The following is a 25,080-nucleotide window of genomic DNA, read 5'->3' as shown; positions in this document are numbered from 1 at the left end:
ACCAGAATAGAGAAAATTGTTTTGGAACTTAACCCATCCAGAAGATGAACTGTATTTCTTTTGGCTTCCCCTTACCCCCCCACCCCCCGCCAAACTTAGGAATCTTTATTTCATGACTTTGTTCTTTCAACTTAATGAGTCATTATCCAAATCCAAATATTGAGACTTTTTGTAATAAATGGAACCAGTAGACTTTAGTTGGACAAACATAGAGATAAAGACATACAAAAAAAAAAAAAAACCACTTTGACAGGTACTTGTATGAGCAGGACATTGATATTTGGCCTGCGTAAAATAGAAGATGCTTTTCTCTTGCGAAAAGGGAACCCAAAAGGTGGGGGTAGGAGAGCTCCGCTTTAGAACATCACCCAGGAACCCAGCTTTCTTGTCTTATTTCTCTGCTCTCCTCTCTGGGGTATTGTCCTTATCTCCCTGGTGGAGGTGGCTGACCTTGACTGTGTCCGCGTTGCAGCCTGCAGGCCTTGGAGGACAGCAGCTTCCTTTTAGGGACACAACTTAGAAGGCTCATACATCACTTGCATTCACATCCCATTGGCCAGAACTGTCACGTGGCTACTCCTGGCTGCAAAGGAGGTTGGGAAATATAGTCTCCAAAAAGGAAGGGGGGAGTTCCCGTCGTGGCACAGTGGTTAACGAATCCGACTAGGAACCATGAGGTTGCGGATTAGATCCCTGCCCTTGCTCAGTGGGTTAACGATCCGGTGTTGCCGTGAGCTGTGGTGTAGGTTGCAGACGCGGCTCGGATCCCGAGTTGCTGCGGCTCTGGCGTAGGCCGGTGGCTACAGCTCCGATTCGACCCCTAGCCTGGGAACCTCCATATGCCTCGGGAGCGGCCCAAGAAATAGCAACAACAACAACAAAAAAGACAAAAGACAAAAAGAAAGGGGACACTGTGTGTTGGAGGACAATGTGCCGTCTTTGCCAATACATACTTATTTCCCCTTAGAACACGCCAACAAACAAGAACCTTGGTCTTTGGCTTTTAAAAAAAATTTTTTAAATACATCTGGGGAATGATTGATAAACCTTTACCTGTATAGTCAGAACTATTAGGACTTGACATTTTCTCATTTATATTCATACTAAATTTGCTGTTAAATAGTGACGGAGATCTATGAATTAAATAAGGCAGATTGATGGAGAGAGGTGTGGATAGTTATGTGATGAAGCAAATATTGTAAAATAATGTATATTGATGGATGAAGAGAGGCATAGGTAGCTATGTGATAAAGCAAATATCGTAAGATGATAACAGGGTGTACAGGTGTTCCCTGTATCATTCCAACTATACTGTATGTTTCAATTTTTCATAGTAAAGTGTTGAGTGAAATTTCTCTAAAACACAAAATTTGCAGTTGTGCCTTGCTATCTGCATTCCAAAGAAGAGAAAGGTACCTTCTCTCTTGCTGTTAATAAGCGTATTCTGAGAACAGAGTCTTTGAGAGAGATGAGAAACACATTTCAATGATGATAATTTAGAGTACACATTCTCATCAAAAGAAGCACATCACATACAAGCCGTTTAAATCTAGAAAACACAAAATGTTCTGACTTGTTAAATTGCTTGCTTCTCATGTTTTTTTCCCCCCCTTTGGAAATGTTCATTTATTACCTCAGTGTTAATTATGTACAATTATTGATTTTAGTGCACTCACTCTTGAGGACGAGAAAAGAATGCTGGCCTATTTGATTAATGGATTTATAAAAATGGTAAGTATTGGGGAAGAAGTTGCAGCGCACTTGGAAATGTGATGTCATTGTTTATGCTTCCTCTGGTGAAAGCGGTTAACGTTATGTTCCCTGGTGCTTTCATTTTTATTGAGATAAGATGAAATTAGAAAACATCTTACATTAGCCAGCACTCCCCTGGGGGCAAGGAGCGCCAAGACAAACTGGCCGAAGGCAAAAATAAAAAGAGGGGGGGCGGGAGAGGGACTTACTGGCTGATGTGACATGGAGTCCCGGGATGGACCTCTCGGAAGGAGCAGCTGGACTTGAGGTCCCTGCGGTGTCCTCAGGACCTGCCGAGTGTGTGTCTTTGGCGCGTGGTGCTTCTCTCTTGGCGTCCCTCCCAGGCAGGCTGACTCCCCCCGAGAGCTCCAGGTTTCCATGCTGTCCAGCTTTGCAGCGGGAAGGGCTCCAGCAGAAGTCCTGGGGCTGAGTCTCTTTGGATTAATTTGGGTCCCCAGCTCATCCCCGAGCACATTGCAGCTGTGGGAAAGAACAAGCACACTCACTTGCCGGGCCAGGCCCGGAAGGCAGGCACACCTGGGCCACCAAGTCTGAGGACTAGGAGCTGGAGAAAGGACTCGCCCCTTTTTTTTGGCCACACCCATGACATCTAGACGTTCCCCAGCCAGGGATCAAACCCGCCCCACAGCAGTGACCTGAGCCACAGCAGGGACAACACTGGATCCTTAACCCACCGATCTACCAGGGAACTCTGGGAGAAGGGGTTTCCTGAAGCATCTTGTGTGTGTGCTGTGCATCAGGTGCTAGTGAAAATGATTGGAGGTGGGGGTGTGAAATGCCACACGTCCACCCTCCACTTGTCCTGGTCAGCCTGTGCTATACAACGGCTCACCCCGAAACTTAGTGGCTTAAGATAACAGTGTTTTATCAATTCCTCTAATTCTGTGGGTTGGCCTGGTAACCAGGCTGCTCGGTGCGATGTCAGAGGCGTGGCCGAACTTGGGCTGGAGGATCCAGGACAGCCTCCAGCTGGGCTCTCGGTGCCGGCTGTTGGCTGGGGCAGCTCATTTCTCAGACATGTGACCTCTTCCTGTCCGCCAGTCCCTCATCATTCACTGTCTCGGTGAGTTTTGCCTGGTGAGGGCGAAGCCAGCAGCTGCAGGGCGTTTTGAGGTTCAGAAATCACACGGTGACCGGTGCTGCTTCCTGCTGTGTTCAGTCGGTCAGAGCAGATCCCGGGGCCAGCCTCCTGGAGAGGAGGGAAAGCGGACCCTACCTCCGGATGGGAAGAGTCCACAGGGATGCTGCCAAGGGACAAGCCGAGCGGGGGCCCTCGTCACAGCCTTCTCTGGGAACAACCACCCATTCCGTCACAGCCAGAACCACCTTTGCCTTCATGCTCCGTGCGCTGCTGGAATAGAAATGTCAGGACAAAAGCTGACCGAGTTGAACATCACTAGATCCCTTTGAAAGTGACTCATGGAACAACAGGGCTTGATCTAACAATCCACCTGCCTCTGTGGGTAAAATACCGATTTTGATGAAAATTCAGGATTAGGCTTTGAATCCCCATGTTGGGAAATGCCCCTGTGACTGCGACCAGGTGCCTCCCCAGTCCCGTGAGTTCTGTGCTGATCACATGGTATTTATCCTTGTATGAGTTTGTCTGAAAGTCACCAAGTTATAATGGAAAAGAATATCAGGAAATAAGCTGTGAAACCTGATAGCTGTTCTGGAAATAAGAATGTTAAGCCTCCTCTGGACAAAACGGGTGGCTGCAGCAGTAAAGTTTGTCCTGCCAACCATCTGTTCATAAATTTGAAGAAAGAGGAGAAGAGGGGATTTTTAATGGTGGAGAAACATCCATCGATGATTCTGGCAGCCACCATTGAGCTGCTGAGGTCAGAATCCCCATCAGGAAGCAGAGAGGTGTGGCCCTTATTAGGAAACCCCTTGGACGAATGGCTCCCAATAACCAAATTTATGTTCTGTGAAAAGGCCACAGCTGACAAAGAAAATTCCATCCTTTCCTAACCAGTGGTTCCTCTCTAGCCTGGGAAATCCTATTTACATCTGGAGGTTCTGTTGTATACCTTTTGGTCTCTCTATGTGCTGCTCAGTGCCCATGTCATGACGCTGAGGTAGCCGTAGTTGCATTTGGGCTGTATGCGGGGTGAGGTCCTGTAAAGCCTGGTCGGAGCATATTCCAGTGGGCGGATGTGGGTATGTGCTTACCCACCCTTGATAGGCACCCATTCCGTATCTGTGGAATGTTTGGTGCCTTGTCATCACAGCATCTCCCCTGTCCCCACAAAGCTCCGGAAAGTCCTTTCCAATGGTGTGCTCACAATTGCCTGAAGATAACATTGTCAGCCTCTTTGTCCTTGATCCTAGGTGTCCTTTGGCCGTGATTTTGAACAACAGCTGAGCTTTTACGTGGAGGCCAGGTCAATGTTCTGCAATCTGGAACCTGTTCTTGTGCAGCTGATCCACGTAAGGATTTTCATTCATTCATTGGCCCTCTCGATACATATGTATCGGTCATTAATACTCCACATATCCGTGTTAATCTGGGATTCTTCTGGCCCCATATTGCTTCTGTTCCCAAGGTATGAAAGGTGTTTTCTCAAGGGCTGATGAAAGCTGCAACTTTGCTTAAGCTTTCAAGTGGTTTTACTGGCCTCTTTTTCTTTGAAATCTGCATATTCTCATTCCTGTATGCCAATAGCAAAGAGTTGGACTTGCACTGATTATTTAGTTATTGAAGTACTAATCTAGTCAGAGTTCCTTGTTGCTTAACCACCCAGTCTCAGCTTTCTTGGATTGTGGTGCCTTTCCATAGCTTTTCATGGTGCCCTTAGGTCAAAAGAAAGACAAAATAACCGTTCTGTTTATTAAGAAATTGGGCTCAAACAGCTTAAGAATTTATGCCCTAACAACTTGATAGTCTTCTGAAACAACAATGTATGTAAATTGAAAGAAAAACAGTATGTTTCGTCCTGTTCGTAAATCATCATGATTACTTACTAGTGAAGCATGTGTCCATCTTGGGCTCTGTACAGCTTCTCAAACCTTAGAATCAGATGGGACACCACTATCCTATATTCTGTTCCAAATAGATTCCCCCCAACACACACTGATTTTTTTTTTTTTAAGGGTCGCACCCACAGCATATGGAGGTTCCCAGGCTAGGGGTTGAATCAGAGCTACAGCTGCTGGCTTACGCCAGAGCCACAGCAATTCAGGATCGGAGCCGTGTCTGTGACCTACCCCACAGTTCATGGCTACACTGGATCCTTAACCCACTGAGCGAGGCCAGGGGTCGAACCCTCTTCCTCAGGGATCCTAGTCGGGTTCATTAACCGCTGAGCCACAGAGGGAACGCCTCCACATTGATTTTTGCACAGTGCTCTTTATCACAAGCAGCTGCTAAAAGTCCAGCTTTGGAAAGATGCAACATCACCACAAGGAATGGTCCATGAGCTATGAGCTCCCTGACAGAGTGCTTTGCACAGTGTTCAACGCTTGAGCCTTGCTGTGGTTGTCTCCAAAATGCCCCTGTGATTTTGATTTTGCTGTGACACCCTGGGGTGTCATGGCAGCTTGGGAACCAAAGATCCAAATTTTTTTTTTTCTTATTTGGCTGCCCCACGGCATATGGAGTCACTGGGCCAGGGATCAGATCCGAACTACAGTTGCAACCTGCGCTGCACATGCAGCAAGCAATGCTGGATCCTTCACCCACTCCGCCGGGCACTGCAGAGATGGAGCGGAACTCTCAAACTTTTGCTGCGTAGAGGTTCCCTAAGGCTCTTGAACTGCTTCATGTAAATTCTAGGAGAACAACCTTTGCATGTATTTGTTTTCTGGTTTTCAGGCTTTGTGGCATTGCTGAACTTAAGACCTAAATGCTGAGACCTACAAGGCAGGGGAAGTAATAGTACTTGCCCTGTAGGGTCGTGAGGATTGAGCTAAGAATGTCGAGCTCCTAGCATGCCCCTGGTGCTCCAAGTGATGATGTGGCTGCTGTTATGACCGTTCTTATGGCTGTCAGTGTTCCAGCCTTCATTGTAGGGTCAGAGTTGGAGGTTTCTCATAAGATCTCTAAGATCTTGAGCTTACATAGCATGTGGGATTTCTGGGAATGGAGTCAGTGAACGCTAGCTATTCATTAAACCAGAAAGCGGTCATTTATCAAGCCAGTGGATAGACATGACTTAACTCGGTGAGTGCTCCTTGCAGATGTTTGCTCAAGCCGAGACTGAATCTGGGTGATGACCCCTCGGCCGTGTCAGGGTCTGGCGCTAACCACTTGTGGTTCCGGCTAGATTGTTCTTACTGATGCGTAGGCAGTTAATGTCCAAGTCGCTGTGGAAGATGTTTACTCTGAATCAGCCAGCATTTCATTCCTATTTCTTTTTTACTGATTAACAAATCTAGAGTGTGAACCGGTTGGCCATGGAAACAAGAAAAGTCATGAAAGGAAATCATTCCAGAAAGACAGCCGCATTTGTCCGGGTATGTTCTTAAGATAAGACTCACAGACTTTGAACTCCAGTGGGCTGTTTCTTTTGCAAATTTCTGAATTGCTATTCCCAGAAAAAGATTAAGGGTGGGTTAGTATTGATTTTCCAGATTTTTCCTTGTGTATCTGTGAACGGTCCAATTTTTTTTAATGTTTTCAAAAGAAATGATCAAAGGAGTCTGAACTTTAATACATGCTATGGGAAGGTGGTTGAGAGATGGATTTGCAGTTTTGCTGAATTATCTCTGGCTTGTGCCTGTAACTGGAAAGCCTAGTTTCCCTCTTGATAAGTTCCCATCTTTTTTTTTTTTTTTTCCTTTTTGTGGCCATAGGTGTGGGTTTTGGAAGTTCCTGGGCCAGGGGTCGAATCAGAGCTGCAGCTATAGGCCTGTGCCACAGCCCCAGCAACACCAGATCTGAGCTGTATCTGCAACAGCTGGGATTTGACCCCTGGCCTGGGAACGTCCATGTGCTTAGGGTACAGCCTTAAGAAGAAGAAGAAAAAAAAAGTGAATAATAAAAAGATTCCAATGAAAAATAAGCATCCCAGCCCTGCCCTCTCTCACCTTATACCTCTCTCCTGACAGTCAACCACCTGAAACTCTTGAGCAGTTTCTTCTTCACATTACCTATGTTTTGGGGGGTTTTGTTTGTTTATTTGTTTGTTGTCTTTTTAGGGCTGTAGGTGTGACATATGGACGTTCCCAGGCCAGGGGTCTAATCGGAGCTGTAGCTGCCGGCCTACACCACAACCACAGCCACGCCAGATCCAAGCTGCATCTGCAACCTACACCACAGCTCACGGCAACGCCAGATCCTTAACCCACTAAGCGGAGCTGGGGATCAAACCTGTGTTCTCAAGGATACTAGTTGGGTTTGTTACTGCTGTGCCACTAGGGGAATCCCCCCTGTATATTTTTAATTCCTGGGTTTAAACAGCTGCTGCTTTAACTTATCAGTATTAAGTGTTATCTGTTAGGCGGTGGATGAGGATTTATTTTTCACACACCACGACTCACCTTAGCTGCCCATCACCCTCCTCCCAAAGGGGCAGAAACCGCAGAGGCAAGGGGGGGAATGAGGGTTCATGACGGGGAGGTTAAGAACAAAGCAAAGAAATTTGCCGTGCAGGCATTGCCACATAACCTGCTGTTTGTCCCCCTCTAGGCCTGTGTCGCCTACTGCTTCATTACCATTCCCTCCCTGGGGGGGATCTTCACCCGCCTCAATCTCTACCTGCACTCGGGTCAGGTGGCCTTGGCCAACCAGTGCCTCTCCCAAGGTAAGCCCATCCCTCACCTCTCCTCTCCAGCCCTCCCCGGTTCCTTACAGACGCCTCCTCAGCTCTGTGTGTGTGTGTGTGTGTGTGTGTGTGTGTGTGTGTGTGTGTGTGTGTGTGTGGAGAGAGAGAGAGAAATGACTTTAAGGGGGAGGGAAGGAAAACAGAAGTGACCCATAAGTGATGACTTTTACATCTGTTTCTTGAGGAAGCGGGACCTCGGACACGCACACATTTATCGAGTCCGACAGATGACAGAGCGTGGGGACGTTCCCGTTAGGACCTTGCTAAACCTGTTGGAGACAGGCCAGGTCAGGCAGCTCAGACACCCCGGGCTGAGTGTGTCTAGAGGCTTCACAAGTCCGGCCTGCTGGTTCCTACCCCGTCGCGTTCGCTTGTTGTCGATGCTGGTTTGGAAGCCCAGCCATGCAGGAGTAGAATCTGATCGGTGGAGAGCGAATACTCTCTTCGGCTTCTGTTAGAGATCAGAATTCTGCCCAAGACCCATTTCTTTTTGGTTTTTTGCTTTCGTTTTTTTCCTTTCTTTCTCTTTCATTTCTTTTTTTCTTTTTCTTTTTTTGCTTGTTACAGCTATATTTGTGGCATATGGAAGTTCCCAGGCTAGGGGTTGAATCGGAGCTGCAGCTATCATCCTACACCACAGTCACAGCAATGCAGGATCCAGGCTGCATCTGCGACCTACCCTACAGCTCACGGCAACACTGGATCCTTAACCCACTGAGCAAGGCCAGGGATCGAACCCGAGTCCTCATGGGTACCAGTCAGGTTCGTTTCCACTGAGCCACGGCGGGAACTCCCTGTTTTTTTCTTTTCTTTTTTTTTTTTATTAGAGGTAATTAATAATGCTGTGCCAATTTCTGCTGTATAGGGAAGTGACCCAGTCATACGTGTATATATATATACACATTCTTTTTTATATTATTCTCCATCATGGCCAAGACCCACTTCTGTACATGGTACAGAGACATCCCAGAGCCAGGATTGTGCGAGTGGGGTCCTTCCCACTGGGGCCTCGATGTCACACCCACCTGAGCGGCAGGGAAGACAGGTTATTAATTTACCCTTTGCTCTGTCTGTCATTGACCGAGGGCTACTTCTGGGGCATCAGCATCCTGGTCCTCGAGCCGGGGCGGGGGAGGGGGGGAAAGCCCTCAGACAGAGTGTTTGGGTCCCAGGTGTTTGCTGCCTGCTGCCCTTGTCACCTCCTGGGTCGGCCTGTACCAAAGTCGTGTAGGCAGAGTCCCGGCTGCGAGGATCTCCCCAGCGGCTCTGACTCAAAAAGTCAAAGAATCCTGGTGCGTTTATGGAGCGTTCGGTGCGCGGCTAGCCCTGTGCCCACACCCCACCCTGGCAGCGGCCCCGGGAGGCCAGTTCTGTGGTTGGTGCCTTGGTTCCCAGGTGAGGAAACTGAGGCAGAAGGTGGCGAAGTAGCTTGTCTAGGGTCATGGAGGCAGCTCTGCCCTTGAGCTGGGTGACTCAAGGTCATGCCCTTTCACAGCTCTGCCGGACAGCACGTGCAGTGCACACAGGCGGCGTCAGTGACTGCAGGGTGGCTTCTGCAGCCCCATGCTTGCTGGCCTGGTGTCCTCCGTGACTGCCTCCCCTCGCTTCCACCTCATCTCCCACATGGCATCACCGTCGGGCCTGAGTCAGGGGCTCACCACCTGCTCCAGTCGGTTTGGATGGACACTCTGGATGGGTGGAAGGGGGGTCCTTTCCCTGTCCTTTTAGCGCTGGACAGGGCAGTTCTGGTATCTTGATCTGGATCTCTGTTCACATGGGGCTGCCCTGGGCACTGAAGTCTTCAAACCTGATTGCCAACCCAGAACCTTTTCACACTGCTTGGCTGCACTCCCAACTCCTGAGCACCTCCTGAGTAAATTCCCTGGAGTCTGGTGCCCGCTGGCCTTTTGTCCTCATTTCACACGACGTTGTACCTATTTTGACCCGATCCCCTAGAGGGCTTCATACTATTTTTTTTTTTTTTTTTTTTTTTTTTTAAAGACAGGAGTTCCCGTCGTGGTGCAGTGGTTAATGAATCCAACTAAGAACCATGAGGTTGCGGGTTCGATCCCTGGCCTCACTCAGTGGGTTAAGGATCCAGTGTAGCCATGAACTGTGGGGTAGGTCAGACTTGGCTCGGATCCTGCGTTGCTGTGGCTCTGGCGTAGGCTGGCAGCTACAGCTCTGATTCGACCCCTAGCCTGGGAACCTCCATATGCCGTGGGTGCGGCCCTAGAAAAGACCAAAAAAAATAAGGCAAAACAAATTCTCAAGCTAAATAAAGGTTCCCCCCCCCCGCCCCCCACCAAAGATCTGCTGCTCTCAAGAATTGTTGGAGGAGAGCGGCAAAGGGCCGTTTCCTGGCTGCAAGGCCCTTGGTCCACACCCAGAGAGAAGCAGCATCAGAATGCCCCGACCTGGGTGTGGGTCCTTAGTGCCCCCAGTGGGGGAGCCCTGGACACCTCACCTGCCTCACCCGCCTTTTAAGCAGCTGCAGGGGGCAGGAACGTGGCGTCCACTTCATGCTGAATAATTTATCTGATGGTGTTGCTCCAGTCTCTAAATGCTGTGGGGCGCTAAGCCTTAAAAGCCTGTTGTTGTTGTTCCGAAAGCCACAGGCAGCAGTTGCTGGCCAAGATAAATAATACATTCAGTTACGGAGAATGGGAAGGCTAAATATAAATTAAATGGAGCTCGTGGCCATGGGCTGCTTTGGTTCGCCTCCCTGAAACCTCCTCCTGCTCGGCTGCTTGTAAGACATCCCCTTGCCTCTGTTCATTTTCTGGCCTCCCTTGATTCCCCTCAGCTGTATCTTCTTTATCAGGCTGTGGCTGTGCCAAGGGCTGGGTCAGCCCCGCACGTGAACTCCCACTGAACCCTTGGCCAGGCGGGTGGTGGGATGCTGACGAAGGCTTATCAGAAGGAGGCCAGTTCTGGTCCTTGGACATGTCGGTTCAGCGTGTAGACTGGGTCCTGTGGGGATTCGGTCGAAGGTCACCCAGGGCCCCCAGGGATTTAGCAGAAAGAAGGATTTGTGCATCAGTTGTTTGCTCAAGTACTTGTCAGTTCGATGTGACGCAGAGATGCCCCTTCAGCCTTTCACCATCACTAAGTAGCTCCTTGCCCTCGTTTGTCAGTGGTTCTCTCTGGAAGTTACCACCATACCACAGCAAGAGCAGACTCTCTTCCCTCTATTTTTATCTTGGTTCTTTCAACTTTACAGCATCTAACTTCAGAAAGAAAGGTGTTTTACAATGGAAGTAATGGAGTTCCCATCATGGCGCCACGGAAACGAATCCAACTAGAAACCATGAGGTTGCGGGTTCGATCCCTGGCCTCCCTCAGTGTATCAAGAATCCAGCGTTGCCGTGAGCTGTGGTGTAGGTCGCTGATGAGGCTGGACCCTGCTGCGTTGCTGTGGGTGTGGTGTAGGCCGGCAGCTGCAGCTCTGATTCTACCCCTAGCCTGGGAACCTCCATATGCCGCAGGTGTGGCCCTATAAAGATACACACAAAAAATAAAAGACAAAAGTATGCCATGGTGCCTAGGAGCTGTAGACTCCATGCAGGCCTAGAGTCCTGAGAGCCAGCTTCTCATGTGCAGAATCTTGAGAAATCTGCCAGAAGGTGATCATGGCTGCTCAGTAAATGTTGAAGGAATGAATGGTCCTGCGTGATAATAACGGCTGATAATTCTTTTCTTTGTTTCTTTTTTGGCTGCACCCATAGCAGGGAAAAGTTCCTGGGCCAGGGATTGAACCTGTGCCACAGTAGCAAGTCAAGCCGTTGCAGTGACAACGCTGGATCCTTAACCCACTGAGCCCTAAGAGAACGTTTTTTCTTTTTGAGCATTCTTAGTGAGATTGATAAATGTGAAATGAGACCAAACCTCTCCTGGTATGAACCTAACTCCTGAGCAACCCTGCTGTTGAGAAGAGGCTCATCAAAGCCTCTTGGTGGGTTTTTGGAGTACCATTGTGGCACAGCAGGTTAAGGATCCAGCATTGTCCCTACAGCGGCTTGGATCGCTGCTGTGGTGCAGGTTTGATCCCTGGCCTGGAAACTTCCACATGTTGTGGGAGTGGCCAAAAAAAAAGCCCTCTTGGTAGGTTTTAAATAATTCGTTTTCCTAATTATAGGACCAAGAAAAGAAGATAGATTTAAACATACACTGAGTCTTGTAGACACGTTGCGTGGTGCTGTTGTGCTGGTTTGATTGTGAGGCACACAGGAGTGCGGCGAGGGAAGCCTACAGCCTGCTGTCTTGAAGCCCACTGGCCACCGTGAACTCTAGCTGCTGATAGAGGTAGCCAGGGCAGTGGAGGGGAGGAGAAAAAGGATTCCATCTTTCCTGCCTTAGAGAGTAAGGCACGACTTGTGATGGAGAGCAGTGGTCCATCTCCACTCCCCAGGTCTTTGGGATTTATGTGTTTATGGTCATGTGACTAGTCCTACTGACAGAGCATCTTCTGAAGAACAGGTTTGATGTGGCTGTTCTCTCAAGCCTGGAGGCCTCTCTGATGGCTTTGGACCAAGGAGGTCATTTTTGCTATAATGGTTCCCAGGTGGACAGATGGCCTGAAGCTTGTTATGGGCCTTGGTGTCTGAACACGCACGATCCATCCTCCTTAGGGGGGTGAGGGCTGGGGTGGATGGCCCCTCCTGATGGAGCCCACGGAAGAGGAGCAGGGGTGAGCCTGCCCATAGAGTCCACTCAACCTCTTCGAATTATAAACACTTACGGTGTGTTTCTCCTGCCAGCAGTTCTGGGCTGTTTTTTCCGTGCAAGCCCCTGTGCCAAGCATTGTGCTGAAACAGGAATGCACTTAAAGAGACTCCATTGCTAGCAGGGGAGAGCGAATCTGTTTACAGTTATACAAAGCCGCCCATGATACATGCCATGCAAGATATTCGTAAAATGGGCCAGGGAATTTTAGAGAAGAGAGCAATGACCCTTGGCTTGAATGAGAAAACAATGTTAGAAGCTTCTTAAAGAGGTGGCATAGAAAAGTCTGGAAGGTCAGGGGGAATCTGACCTTTGCTGAAGTGAGGCAGGGGGCATTCTAGCCTAAGGCACAGTGAGAGCAAAGGCCTAGAGGCTGGAAAAACAGTGCATTTGGAAGGAATGAGTGGGAGATCAGGTTAGGAAAGTAATTTGGGGACCGATTGCGGAGAGAACTGAATTCCTGGCAAAGCAGTTTAGTTTTATTTAGTACATATTGTTTGCTGAGTGATGGATCTTCAGAGAAGGCAACTGACATCCGAGGTGTGACGTGACTTGCCCGGGAGCCTCTGGCTCCTGAGTGACTTCAAGTGGGCTCTCCACCACTGTGCTGCTCCGTAGGTTAGTCCTCCTGTCCACGAGCCAGTGTTTTATTTCTAACCCCAAGCACATGCGGTGGCTAGAGAGCCGCTATTATAGACTGAACATTAGATAACCTCATTTAGGAGACAGTCAAAATGAAGAGAAGGAATGCCTAATCCTTTCTGCATAGGGAAATCCAAGCTTAATATCTACAGAAAGACCTTCACGACTTCCTGTGAGCTGCTGTGGGGTCAGCAGAAAGGTGCATCATCCCCAGTGTCCCAGAGGTGTGAGTCAGGTACCTCGTGGGCTGAGTGTGCTTGGAAACCTTGCCAATTCAGAGGTAAAAGAGGGAGACCATTCCGGCACCTTCCCTGGTGCCGCTGACACGGCCTCGTCATTTCTGTGTCTGAGTGGACTTTTTACATTGTGTGGACATTCAGAGCGAAATTATTTCTTTATTTAAAAAAAAATTTGTAGGGACTTTTAAATTTTATTTATTTATTTATTTATTTTTAGGTCTGCACCTGCAGTATATGGATGTTCCCAGACTAGGGGTGGAATCGGAGCTACAGCTGCTGGCCTACACCACAGCCACAGCAATGCAGGATCCAAGCCACATCTGTGATCTACACCACAGCTTATGGCAATGCCAGATCCTTAATGCACTGAGCAAGGCCAGGAATGGAACTCGCAACCTCATGGTTCCTAGTCGGATTCATTTCCCTGGTGCCATGGTGGGAACTCCCTGAGTTATCACTTCTTGAACGTCTCTTATGATTCATATAGGGGATCATGGTCCATAGCAACCATGTCAAGGCCACTGAAGGATGCACTCCTTCCCAGAGGTCACAGTTAAATCTGAGTTTATTTTATCTCATATAGAGTACGTTTGAGGAGACTGTCCTGTTTCCTATGGAAAAACAGGCAGCTTATACTTTATTTTAAATCTGAGTGATTTTTATTTTCATTTTTCATGCTCATTTGAAAAAACTCTTAACAGTATGGAAATGTAGATCTTAAAAAAAGTAAACAGCCCCCAAAGGAAAGTCACCAGTAACTGGCTCTGTCTCCTCTCCTCTGAAGAATATCCACTGTTCAGGAACCATCCACTGTTCAGGATGGGATTGGCAGCATCTTGGGAGCGCTGGGACGCAGGTTTGATCCCTGGCCCAGCGCAGTGGGTTAAAGATCCGGCATTGCTGCAGCCTCGGCTTGGGTCTGGACTATGGCTGGGATCTGATCTCTGGCCCTGGGACTCCATAGGCTGTGGGCTGGCCAAAAATGGGGAAAAAAAAAAAAATCCACTGTTCACAGTTTGTATGTTTCTCTTGATTTCTTTTTCTTCTATGTAGCCATTTAAAAATATTCATTCTCATGTGCTCTCTGCCCTCTCCCCCATCTATCTTTCTACTATTACGTATACACACAGTCCCCCCGCCACCTGAGAAGTGAGCACTCATCTTCCCGTGTATTTTTCAATTTGCTTTTATTTGCCTTTTTTTTTTCACTTAGTAGTAAATCTTGGCCTTTCTTCCTACCCACCATGTTGATGACTCTTTAGTAGTGTGCTTTGCTTCTCTTCCTTTTTTTTTTTTGGCTGTCAGGGATGAACTAGAAATTATTTCCCTACCCCTCTCCTTCATTCTTTTTTCCCAAACTCCTCCTGAAAAATATTTGGACTCTTTCCAGTTTTTTTTTTGGCTCTACTAACAGCGAGCAACCTGCACCTTAATTCCAAGCATTTTGAGACTTTCAGACAGTTGTCTGATTGATATTTTAGTCTCTTGGAACATGGAACCCTGTTGTTCAGACAGACTTGGATGCAGAGCCTCGGTGCATGGAACAGACACAGTGAGGATCTATAGGTGGGTGTGCTCGTGGGAGGCCGCCGGCCCCTCAGTTTTCTACAGGAGCTAGAAGAGGCCTCAGAGGGGAGTTCTCAGCATCCTCCGACTAGGGTCCATAAGGACTCGGGTTTGACCCCTGGCCTCTCTCAGTGGGTTAAGTAAGGATCTGGCGTTGCCAATGAGTTGTGGTGTAGGTCACAGACTTGGCTCGGATCCTGCGTTGCTGTGGCTGTGGTGTAGGCCAGCAGCTGTAGCTCCGATTAGACCTTTAGCCTGGAAAACCTCCGTATGCTGCAGGGTTCGCCCCAAAAAGCAAAAAAAAAAAAAAAAAAAAAAACAAAAAAAAAAAACAAAACAAAAAAAAAACCAGGAGAACCCAGTTGTTTACAGTAGTTAGATTGCATAGGTAATCCAAACATAGATAGCTAGTTTACTTAGTATCTTTTTTTTTGCCTTTTTAGGGCCACACTTGTGCTCTATGGAAGTTCTGAGTCTAGGGGTCGAATGGGAGCTGCAGCTGCTGGCCTGCACCACAGCCACAGTAACGTAGGATCCTTAACCCACTGAGTGAGGCCAAAGATGGAACTCATGTCCTCATGGATACTAGTCGGGTTTGTTACCGCTAAGCCACGATGGGAACTCCAAAGTTTACTTACTGCCTTCAGCTGAGCCCTTATTTTTACTTTCTTCCAGGATTTGCTAGCGACCTGTCTTTTGGTGACCATTGTGTCGTTTTAGTGGCTTTGTGTTTGGATGTGTTTTGATTTCTCCATGTTTTCATGGAGCCTTCTGGACTGTCACGCTCCTTTGGTGTTCTGCAGACCTTTGGAAACTGGAAACAGGAGAGGCTGAAATTTCAGAACGAAAATTATCAAAAGTTCTATGATAATTTTCTAACAAGCCTCCGTGGTCCTTACTGGGTATGTGAAATGAAAGGTAGACTGCCCGGCTGAATGTCACTGTTGTTGTAACTACTGCTGTTTGCTTCTGGCTGAATGTCTCCAAATTAAACCTTTCAGAATATGCACCATTTGCTATTGGAAAGTCATATACTGCCTCTTAGCTAAAGGATTTGGAACAATTTTTTTTCAAACCTGTTGAATTATAGAAGCTTGTTTGAAAAAAATGGATCAGGAGTTTTCACTGTGGTGCAGAGGGTTAAGAACCTGGCATTGTCTCTGTGACGGCACAGGTTTGATCCCGGCCCAGTGCAGTGGTTAAGGATCCGGCATTGCTGCAGCTGCAGTTTAGGTTGTGGCTTGCCTTCGATCCCTGGCCTGGGAACATCCATATGCCACAGGTGTGGCCAAAAAAAACCAAAACAGAACAAAGAGGGAGTTCCTGTTGTGGCTCAGAGGAAACAAATCTGATTAGCATCCATGAGGACACAGATTCGATCCCTGGCCTCACTCGGTGGGTTAAGTATCCGGTGTTGCCCGAGCTGTGGTGTAGGTGACAGACGCAGCTCAGATCCTGAGTTGCTGTTGCTGTGGTGTAGGCCATCGGCTACAGCTCTGATTCAACCCCTAGCCTGGGAACCTCCATATGCTGCCGGTGGGGCCCTAAAAAGACTACATACATATATATATAAAGTACCTTGGGACAGGGCCTAGGCGTTCCTCTGGTTTCCATGACAGTGCCAGTTACTGCTGCGTGTGGGCCAGAGAAGAGACCCTGCACTTCTGTCTTCCTGAGCGGTTTCTCTCCCAGAGCCCCTGTGTCTAACCTCTTCCTGCCCAGAGAGGCGAAATCAGCTGCTTCCTGTCCTCAGAGCAAAGCACACGACAGGCTCCCGTAGGTCGGTAGGTGTTCATCAGCACACCTACGTTGTCAGCTCTTGCCCGCTGCTGTCCCCTGTGTTCCCACAGTGCCCAGGAGGGCGCCCTGTCACAGTTGGCCCTGAATAAATTTGCTCAGGTGAGTGCGGGAAGGGCAGGAGCAGCCCGGGAAGGGGGCCCCCCAAGCAGAGGTAAGTTTATGCTAAAAGCCCTAAGAGGAGGACGTGCAGTACTGTGGTTTTTGCTTTTGAAGAAGGAAGAGAAGGCAAAACCCCCCTGGCCAGCTTCAGACACACTCTTCTCATTAAGGGCCGGCCTCTGGCCCGGGCCGGGGGCGGCAGTTGTCACATTTGGCCCCCTGGTGTGCTAGATGTGGTTCGGGTGTACCCCACGGCGGCGAGGTAGACCAGGGCAGCGTTCTCTTTGCATCACTGCAAGCCGTTTCGGGGTGGAAGCGTATTTGGACCATGCAAACGTTTGATCTTGTCGGGTAGTTTAAAATTTCATTTGTCAGGTCAGTGTTGTGTCTGTTTTGACCTGAAGCTCTTTCTCATGGTTCGGACTTTGGCAGTTGCAGAAAGAACTCTCTCTCCTGCTCTGTCTCCCCCCACATCCAGGGCTTCTCTGCCTCCCGCCCCCGCCCTGTCCCTGTCCTCTGCTGGCTCCCTCTGGCTCAGCCCCATTTCCCCTTCATCCCGCCTCCTCTCTCTCCCTCCCCCTCCCCTTCCTTCCTTTCTCTCACCCTTGGAGGTCTGTTTGTTTTACAGACTATCTTCTTTTTTTTTTTTTTTTGGCTTTTTTTCAGGGCCGCACCTGGAGCCTACGGAAGTTCCCAGGCTAGGGGTTGAATTGGAGCTGTAGCCACCGGCCTACACCACAGGCACAGCAACGCAGGCTCTGAGCGGTGTCTGCAACCTACACCACAGCTCACAGCAGCGCCGGATCCTTAACCCACTGAGCAAGGCCAGAGATCGAACATGTATCCTCATGGTCACTAGTCGGGTTCGTTTCCGATACACCACGACGGGAACTCGTAGACAGAAGTCTTTAAAGCGCTGTGTGTGCGTGTGTGCGTGTGTGTGTGTGCGTGAGTGCGTGTGCGTGCACGTGTGAGCGCCTGGGTTCCACCACCATCACTGGACCCTTCTGCATCCAAGACTGTGTCACAGGACCGGTCACTTCTCTTACTACGCCTCCCTTCCTATCTGTGAAATGGGCCCCCTGACAGCACTTCCCACAGGTGGTGAATAGAAGGATTCACCGAACCAGCTCCAGTTAAGCCTCCTGTCCAGGCAACTGTGACTTCTGTGCGCTCTGTAAAAATTTGCCACATGCTTTGTTCACTTGTTCTCTAAAGCCAATTTGACTGAGGTTCTTTGAACCGAAATGCTCAAAGGAGGAGAAGAGCGGGGAGCTGGCAGCGGTGCCCTCTCAACCGAATGTCCCATCATGTCAACAACCACGGAGCAGAAAACCCGCTCCTGGGCCCTGCCGCCGTCTCGGGCCCTCGGTGTGTCCTGACCTCCACGTGCCTCTTCAGGCCTGGTCTCGGGACGGTGTGGAGAAGCAGCAGACCCCGCATGCCTTCTCGTACACAGACGTGTCCTCTGTCTTGCAGCTGATGCCTTTTTCAAAGCCGCAATAAGCCTCATTCCAGAAGTTCCAAAGACGATTAACATCGACGGGAAGATGCGGCCCTCGGAGTCATTCCTTCTGGAATTCCTCTGCAACTTCTTTTCTACGTTATTAATAGTTCCGGTACGTCTCCCCAGAAGACCTAGAGGTGGTGTCTTTCTGTGACCTGCTTCATGAGTATGCTTAGCCCTGAAAATGGAGGGACGTTCTGTCTTTCTCTGTGTTGGTTTTCCAGTCTGGGGTTGGAATGTCTCAATGTGTTTTTCTGTTTCTTCTGCGTCCAGGGCCTGTTGGTCAAGGCTCTGTGTGGCCAAGGGCTGTCACTCAGTGGTTGGGGCTCAGGCCGCCAGACCAAGATGCTGAGCGACCAAGATGCTGAGCGTGGGATCCCAGGGCCCTGCGCCCTCCAGCTCTCTGGTCTTGGGCAGTTATGTAACATTTCCGGGCTGCAGTTTCCTCATCTACAGAGTGGGAATTATAATAGTATCTGCATCTCTGGGATGCCCTGAGGACTGAGTGAACGAGAATAGGCCTCAGCACACGGTAAACACTGGAAAAGGTGACGGCGATGTTATTTTGATGACAAGTGGCAGGAACCACAATAAGATAGTGAAAGTCAAAGGAGATATTGCTGGAAGATGCTGGGCTTTCTTGTGGAATAGAAGAGACGAGCAGTCGGGCTGGGGCTCGAAGGATTCAAGGCAACGGCCAGCATCCAGTCTCAGGACCTTCACCCTCATTGGGGTTCTTAACCCCAGGTCCACCTACCCCATAGGGCTCTGGCCAGACAAATGGGAATTTAGGTGAGGAGAAAAAGATATCTTTTGGGAGTTCCCTTTATGACTCAGTGCTTAATGAACTCGACTAGGATCCACAAGGTTGTGGGTTTGATCCCTGGCCTCGCTCAGTGGGTTAAGGAGCCGGCGTTGCTGTGAGCTGTGGTGTAGGTCACAGATGCAGCTTAGATCTGGCGTGGCTGTGGCTGGCAGCTGTAGCTCCAATTAGACCCCTAGCCTGGGAACTAACCGATGCTGCAGGTGTGGCCCTAAAAAGCAAAAAAAAAAAAAAAAAAAAAGCAACTTTTGATAAACCTCAGTGCTCCATTATGAATTACAGTCAGTGAGTCACAGCAACACTTGCAGTAGCTGGGACTTTGTCACCAAAATAATCAACATGTTTATATCACATTTTAAGTGTGGAAGATATTTCAAAATACTGTTTACGTGTGTCCTTCCTTAAAAAGTGCAGTAGTTGTTAGGCCCGTCACCAGGTCTGTTATTTAAACGTATTTACCAAGAAGTAATAGATTACAGTATAACAAATTCATAGAAAAAAAGTGGGTTTTGTTTTGGTTTTTTTTTTTTTTTTTTTTTTTTTTTTTTTGCTTCTTATGGCCACACCCATAGCATATGGAGGTTCCCAGGCCAGGGGTACAATCGGAGCTACAACTGCCGGCCTACACCACAGCTGCAGCAACGCCAGATCTGAGCCACGTCTGCGACCTATACCACAGCTCATGGCAACGCCAGATCCTTAACCCACTGAGCAAGGCCAGGGATTGAACCCGCAACCTCATGATTCCTAGTCGGATTCGTTTCTGCTGTGCCACGACAGGGACTCCTAAAAATATTTTGACAGTTCCATTTTAGCAGAATTGATTTCCTTTGTAGCCGTACATAAGGCAGGCTAGCTGCAGGAGGCTTCGTGAGAGGACTCCCATATCCCACCTTTTCCTGGTTCACCTTGTTACCTTTCATGGCACAGCTTTTCTGCTTTGATTTTTTTTTAATTTTATTGTCTTAAGGACATTTCACATGCTGCATACCCTCAGTCCATTTTTAACAGCATGACACAGCATTGTTGACTCAAGGCACCATATCGGAGGGCAGATCGCTAGAGCTCATTCATCTTGCTTAATTGAAACGGTGAGCTCACTGATTAGCATCTCCCCATTTCCTCCTCCTCCCAGCCCTTGAATTCCACTCTGATTCTGTGAGCATGGCTGTTCTAGGTGCCTTAAGTCAGTGGACTCATACAGTATTTGTCTTTCTGTGACTGGCTTACTTCACTCGGTATAATATCCTCAGGGTTCACCCGTGTTGTCTTATGTAAAAGCATTTCTTTTTTAAGGCTGAGTAGTATTCCATCGTACGTGTATACCACATTTTCTTTATCCATGTATCTATCATTGAACCCGTAGCTTGTTTCCACATTGTGCTGTCCTGCAGTGAACATGAGAGCACTCATGTGTCTTTGAGATTCTCATTTCTGTTGTTTTGGATAAATACCCAGAGGAGAGATTGCTGGATCACATGGGGTTCCATTTTCGTTTTATTATTATTTGTTATTATTTTTGCTTTTTAGGGCCGCATGTGTGGCCTATGGAAGTTCCCAGGCCAGGGGTTGAATCAGAGCTGTAGCTGCCGGCCTAACCACAGGCACAGCAGCATAGGATACGAGCCCTGTCTGTGACCTACACCACAGCTCACGGCAACACCAGATCCTTAACCTACTGAGTGAGGCCAGGGATTGAACTGTCATCCTTATGGATCTACTCAGGTTTGTAACCCGCTGAGCCACAGTGGGAACTCCTGGGAGTTCCCTTTTAAATGTTGGAAGACTCTCCATACTGTTTTCTATGGTGGCTGCACCATTTTGCATTCTTACCAACAGTGCCCAAGGCCTTTAAAGAATGAGTTTGAAAAGCGTGGGTTCATTTTATGTGTTTAGGAAAAAATGAGGCCCTTTTACTTATTTATTTTTATTTTCATTATTATTTTTTTTTGCGGAGACATTCGGCCACTTGATGTGGGATTTCAGGTCCTAGACCAGGGATTGAACCTGGGCTGCTACAGTGGAAGTGCCAAATCCAGACCACTAGACCACCAGGGAACTCCCCAGTTGAAGCCCTTTTAGACAAAATGAAATCCCTGACCCACTGTATTCATACGTAGAAATGCCCCAAGTTCATACTAGAAGTAGCATTCCCCCAAGACAGCCCTCTGTCCTCAGCAAGCAGTGCTGCTCGGGGAGCATTTCGGAAGCATTCTGCTTTGGTATTAGGAGCGGTGAGCCTCTAGGTGGACCTCAGAACAGTCTTCTCTGTGTAATTGATCTCATGCATTTCTTTTCCCAACATCTGGTAGGACCAGAAAAGTAGAATTGATTGAACAAGTTCAGTGTTCCCAGTTCAGAGGCCTCATATTGAGGCGGTTGAAATTTGTGGGCCCTGGAAGTGTTCTTCCCATCAGTTTTCTGGCACTGATCACCGGCACACAGCAGGGACGTGTCATTCCTGCTTCTTATCTTTGTGAAAAGGTCCAGCCGGCAGCAGAACGTGGTATCCAGGTGCTAAGCGTCATTCATCCCCATTCATCCCGCCTCCCCCGCCGGTATCTGTTGCTGTGGGAATGAAGCAGTGAGCACAGGAAGTGTGTCCTCCCACTCAAAGAGACAGACATTCAAGAGAAAAAAAAAATGTAACTACAATCGTATAAAGCATCATAAAAAACGACAGGGCCCTCGGGGAGCTTCAGTTGTTTTTTTTTTTTTAAAACAGCCATACTTTTATTGTCTCACAATTCTAGAAGTTAGAAGTCTCAGGTCAAGATGTGGGCAAGATTAGTTTCTTCCAAGGCCCTTTCTCCTCGGCTTGGAGATGCCCGTCTCCCTGTGTCTGCACATGGTCTTCCCTCTGGGTGTGTCTGGATCCTAATCTCTCTCTCTCTCTCTTTTTTTTTTTTTTGGTCTTTTTAGGGCCACACCTGCGGCATATGGAGGTTCCTAGGCTAGGGGTCCAGTCGGAGCTGTAGCTGCCGGCCTACACCACATCCACAGCAACGCAATGTAGGATCTGAGCCACATCTGCAATCTACACCACAGCTCACGGCAACACCAGATCCTTAACCCACTGAGTGAGGCCGGGGATCGAACCTGCATCCTCATGGATCCTAGTGGGGTTCGTTAACTGCCAAGCCACAAAAGAAACTCCCTCAACGAGTGACATTTAATAGAAGGATTCCCGCAGACCAAGGACCCAGAGGGATATTGTGAGTGGTGGAGGCCAGGCCCCCTTCCATCACTCTGAGAGCTGGAGAGAGGTTTGCGTCCCTCCCAGGAACCCCTTGGGAGCCACTTCATAAGCATTTGTTTGCTGTCAGGGCAGCAGCCTTTTCCAGGGGAAACCTTTTCCCGCTCGGATTGCCAGTAAGATCCAAGATCTTCTTCTTCTCCTTCTTCTTTTTTTAAAATCTGTATTTGTCTTGCTTCAGTTGGTGGCACTGGTATAATTTGGAGGGAACTGTTACAACCACTGAAGCGTGGCTATCGTGGAAAATTTTTTTTCCTCATGGAGCAGGTTGGAAATAATCTCTCTGTCTCTTTGGTTTCAAGCTTACGGAAGGGGCTTGCAACAAACCTGCCCGTCTCTGTAACCCCCCCCTTCCACCTTTTTGAAGGTTTAGTTTGCATCGAAATGAAGTTACTGGAAGATTCAGATGGTCTCTTTCCAGGGCAGATCCTGAAATAGAGGAGATTGTGAATATCCACCCAGCAGAACAAAATCACCACATTAGAAACAGCTATTAGCAAAGAAAGACGGGAGTGAGCTGCCGGCTGAGCCGACTCTGGGAAGGGAAGGCGGACGTGGCCCCGGCAGTGTCGGTGCAGAGTTGGGGCTCCTCAGGCTTTGGAACGTCACGTGTCTTCTTTCACGCTGATACCATAACAGCAGCTCCTGTATTTGGTAACAGCTGTACGGACATCTCACCCCCTCCCCTCGTTCTTACCCCTTGCAGGCATCATGCTGCGGATCCACACGTCGGATCACGTAGCTGTTAACTCCCAGCCACCTCCAAGATCACACTTCTCCTCCATGCCGAGTTCCAAACAGCCAGCTCCGTGCATGCCTTCCCCCCACCAGCCAGCTCCATACAGTCTAATTCCCACTAAATCATCTGTAGAGAGTCAATATAAATGGAGTAGGTAAGGAGTTCCCATTGTGGCGCAGCAGGTTAAGGACCCAACTAGCATCCTTGAGGATGTGGGTTTGATCGCTGGCCTTGCTCGGTGGGGTTAAGGATCTGGCATTGCTGTGAGCTATGGTGTAGGTTGCAGATGTGGCTCGGATCTGGCGTTGCTGTAGCTGTGGTGTAGGTGGGCAGCTACAGCTCTGTTTCGACCCCTAGCCTGGGAACCTCCATATGCTGCAAGTGTGGCCATAAGAAGCAAAAAAATAAATTAATTAATTTAAAGAAATTAAAAATAGAGTAGTTAAATATCCACTCTGGAGCAAGATTTCCAGGGCTCAAATCCTGGCTCCCCCGTGTACCATCGGGGCCGTTCCTTCCCCATCTCTGAGAAATGAGTGGGGATGGGGGTCCTGAAAGTGTCTTTCTGGAAAAGAAAAGCTGTGGTAGCCTTGATAGCACCATAAAAGATAGCTATTACTATCATTTTTTTATGGCTGCACTCACAGCATATGGAAGTTCCCGGGCCAGGGATCGAATCTTAGGCACAGCTTCCACCTACACCACAGCTGCTGCAGTGCCGGATCCTTTAACACGCTGTGCCACAGCAGAAACTCCTATTATTTGTTTTCGTAGCCACCTCAGTGCCTGGCATATAGAAGGTACTCAAATAATGTAATCCAGGAGTTCCCATCATGGCTCAGCGGAAACGAATCTGACTAGTATCCAAGAGTATGCAGGTTCGATCCCTGGCCTCACTCAGTGGGTTAAGGATCTGGTGTTGCCGTGAGCTGTGCTGTAGGTCGCAGACGCAGCTTGGATCCTGCATCGCTGTGGCTGTGGCATAGGCCAGAAGGTGCAGCTCCAGTTGGACCCCTAGCCTGGGAACCTCCATATCCCACGGGTGTGGCCCTAAAAAAACAACAAAAAGTTCTCCGTTCAGCGTTATTTACCTACCAAGTGCCTGCAGTGTGCCCAGCACCATCCCAGGAAGCAGGGACGGAGATGGGACACCATTTGTGTTGTGTCCACTGGGCCTTCCTGGCAGTGTCTAATTGGCAAGCACAACACATGAAGTACCCGTCCAGCTGGAGGTTTTAGGCCAGCATGAGAAGCAGATGAACCAAGAGATACTGTTGGGTAGTCCACTGAAGGAATGAATGAGGTCACTTCAGATGCCCTGAAAAAATGAGATGGGTGATGGGGATGGTGGTGGATGAGAGAGGAGACCGGGGTGGGGGGGGTGAAAGGGGGCCTCTGGACTCAGGTCAGGGAAGGCCTGGTATCGAAGCGAACATGGAAGACAAGGTCTGAGGCCTGTCAAGGAGCCAGTGTGGCCACATCTTGCAGATAAAGATTCCAGTTGGCGGCACAGAACCCCAGTGGCATTGGAGCCGCCCCTTGGAGCATCCTCTGCCCTTGTGTCTGATCTGTGTGGGAGACTGGCCTCTGGGGAGCACATCACCAGGGCGTCCTTCCTTCCAGCTTCCAACCAGTTGAGCCAGCGGGAAGGGCTCGTGCTGGATTGGAGGGCAGGAGGAGAGCAAGGTCGGGTATTTATCCTGCAGCGCTCACAGAGCTGTGGTTTGGCAATGGCTTTGACCTTCCATCCAAGGCTGCAGCTGCTGCCGGGCGGCCTCCCCCAGCCTCGGTGACTCCACTGCCCGCCTCACGCTTTCAGCCCAGGGGTGGTAAACGGCTTCCCGCAGTTGCCAGGCCCTGGGTGTCATCTGTCCTCATTAGTTCCCTTCGTTCTGATGACCCTTCATTCAACCGTCCTCGTCTAACCCTGGCGAGTGTGCCCTCAGTGTTCTTCCAGGACCCTGAGCCGTCCAGCTGGTCCTGGGGGCTGGGAAGTTGGTGCTGGACTGAGTGAGGGGCACAGCGCACCAGCTGGGTCGGCAGGTGATGGCACCAGGGCCGGGCGTTTATTCTCAGGGGGAGAAGAAGTCTTTGGAGGGTGTTCAGCCCGGGAGCCGCATGACTGCATGTTCTTTCTTTGGAA

At 49.0% G+C, this 25,080-nt stretch overlaps 1 protein-coding gene across 13 annotated transcripts in view; it reads left to right on the top strand.

The window, feature by feature from the left end:
• The window catches only part of VPS35L (VPS35 endosomal protein sorting factor like), a 116,849-nt gene that overhangs the window by 76,082 nt on the left and 15,687 nt on the right, over positions 1 to 25,080 (top strand). For 10 of the 13 annotated variants that reach the window (XR_014840625.1, XR_014840624.1, XR_014840631.1 and 7 more), the window contains 5 exons: positions 1,668 to 1,731; positions 4,108 to 4,206; positions 6,154 to 6,231; positions 7,406 to 7,520; positions 18,092 to 18,231. Coding sequence is in view for 5 of the 13 variants with exons in the window: in XM_021086527.2 (XP_020942186.2) it covers positions 1,668 to 1,731; positions 4,108 to 4,206; positions 6,154 to 6,231; positions 7,406 to 7,520; positions 18,092 to 18,231 (496 nt within the window). In the remaining 8 variants the exon portion in view is untranslated. Of the gene's footprint in view, positions 1 to 1,667; positions 2,837 to 2,932; positions 4,207 to 6,153; positions 6,232 to 7,405; positions 7,521 to 18,091; positions 18,987 to 19,621; positions 20,420 to 25,080 lie in introns of those variants that run through there. The other 3 variants (XR_014840627.1, XR_014840628.1, XR_014840629.1) reach the window with 3 other exon arrangements.

This window comes from Sus scrofa, chromosome 3 (assembly GCF_054392235.1).
Source record: "Sus scrofa isolate SSC_HxYL_T2T_F1_AM1 chromosome 3, Sscrofa_HxYL_maternal_Yorkshire_Landrace_v2.0, whole genome shotgun sequence".
Classification (NCBI taxonomy): domain Eukaryota; kingdom Metazoa; phylum Chordata; class Mammalia; order Artiodactyla; family Suidae; genus Sus; species Sus scrofa.
Note: the sequence above shows the minus strand (reverse complement) of the source record. Positions and strands in the feature narration are given on the sequence as shown.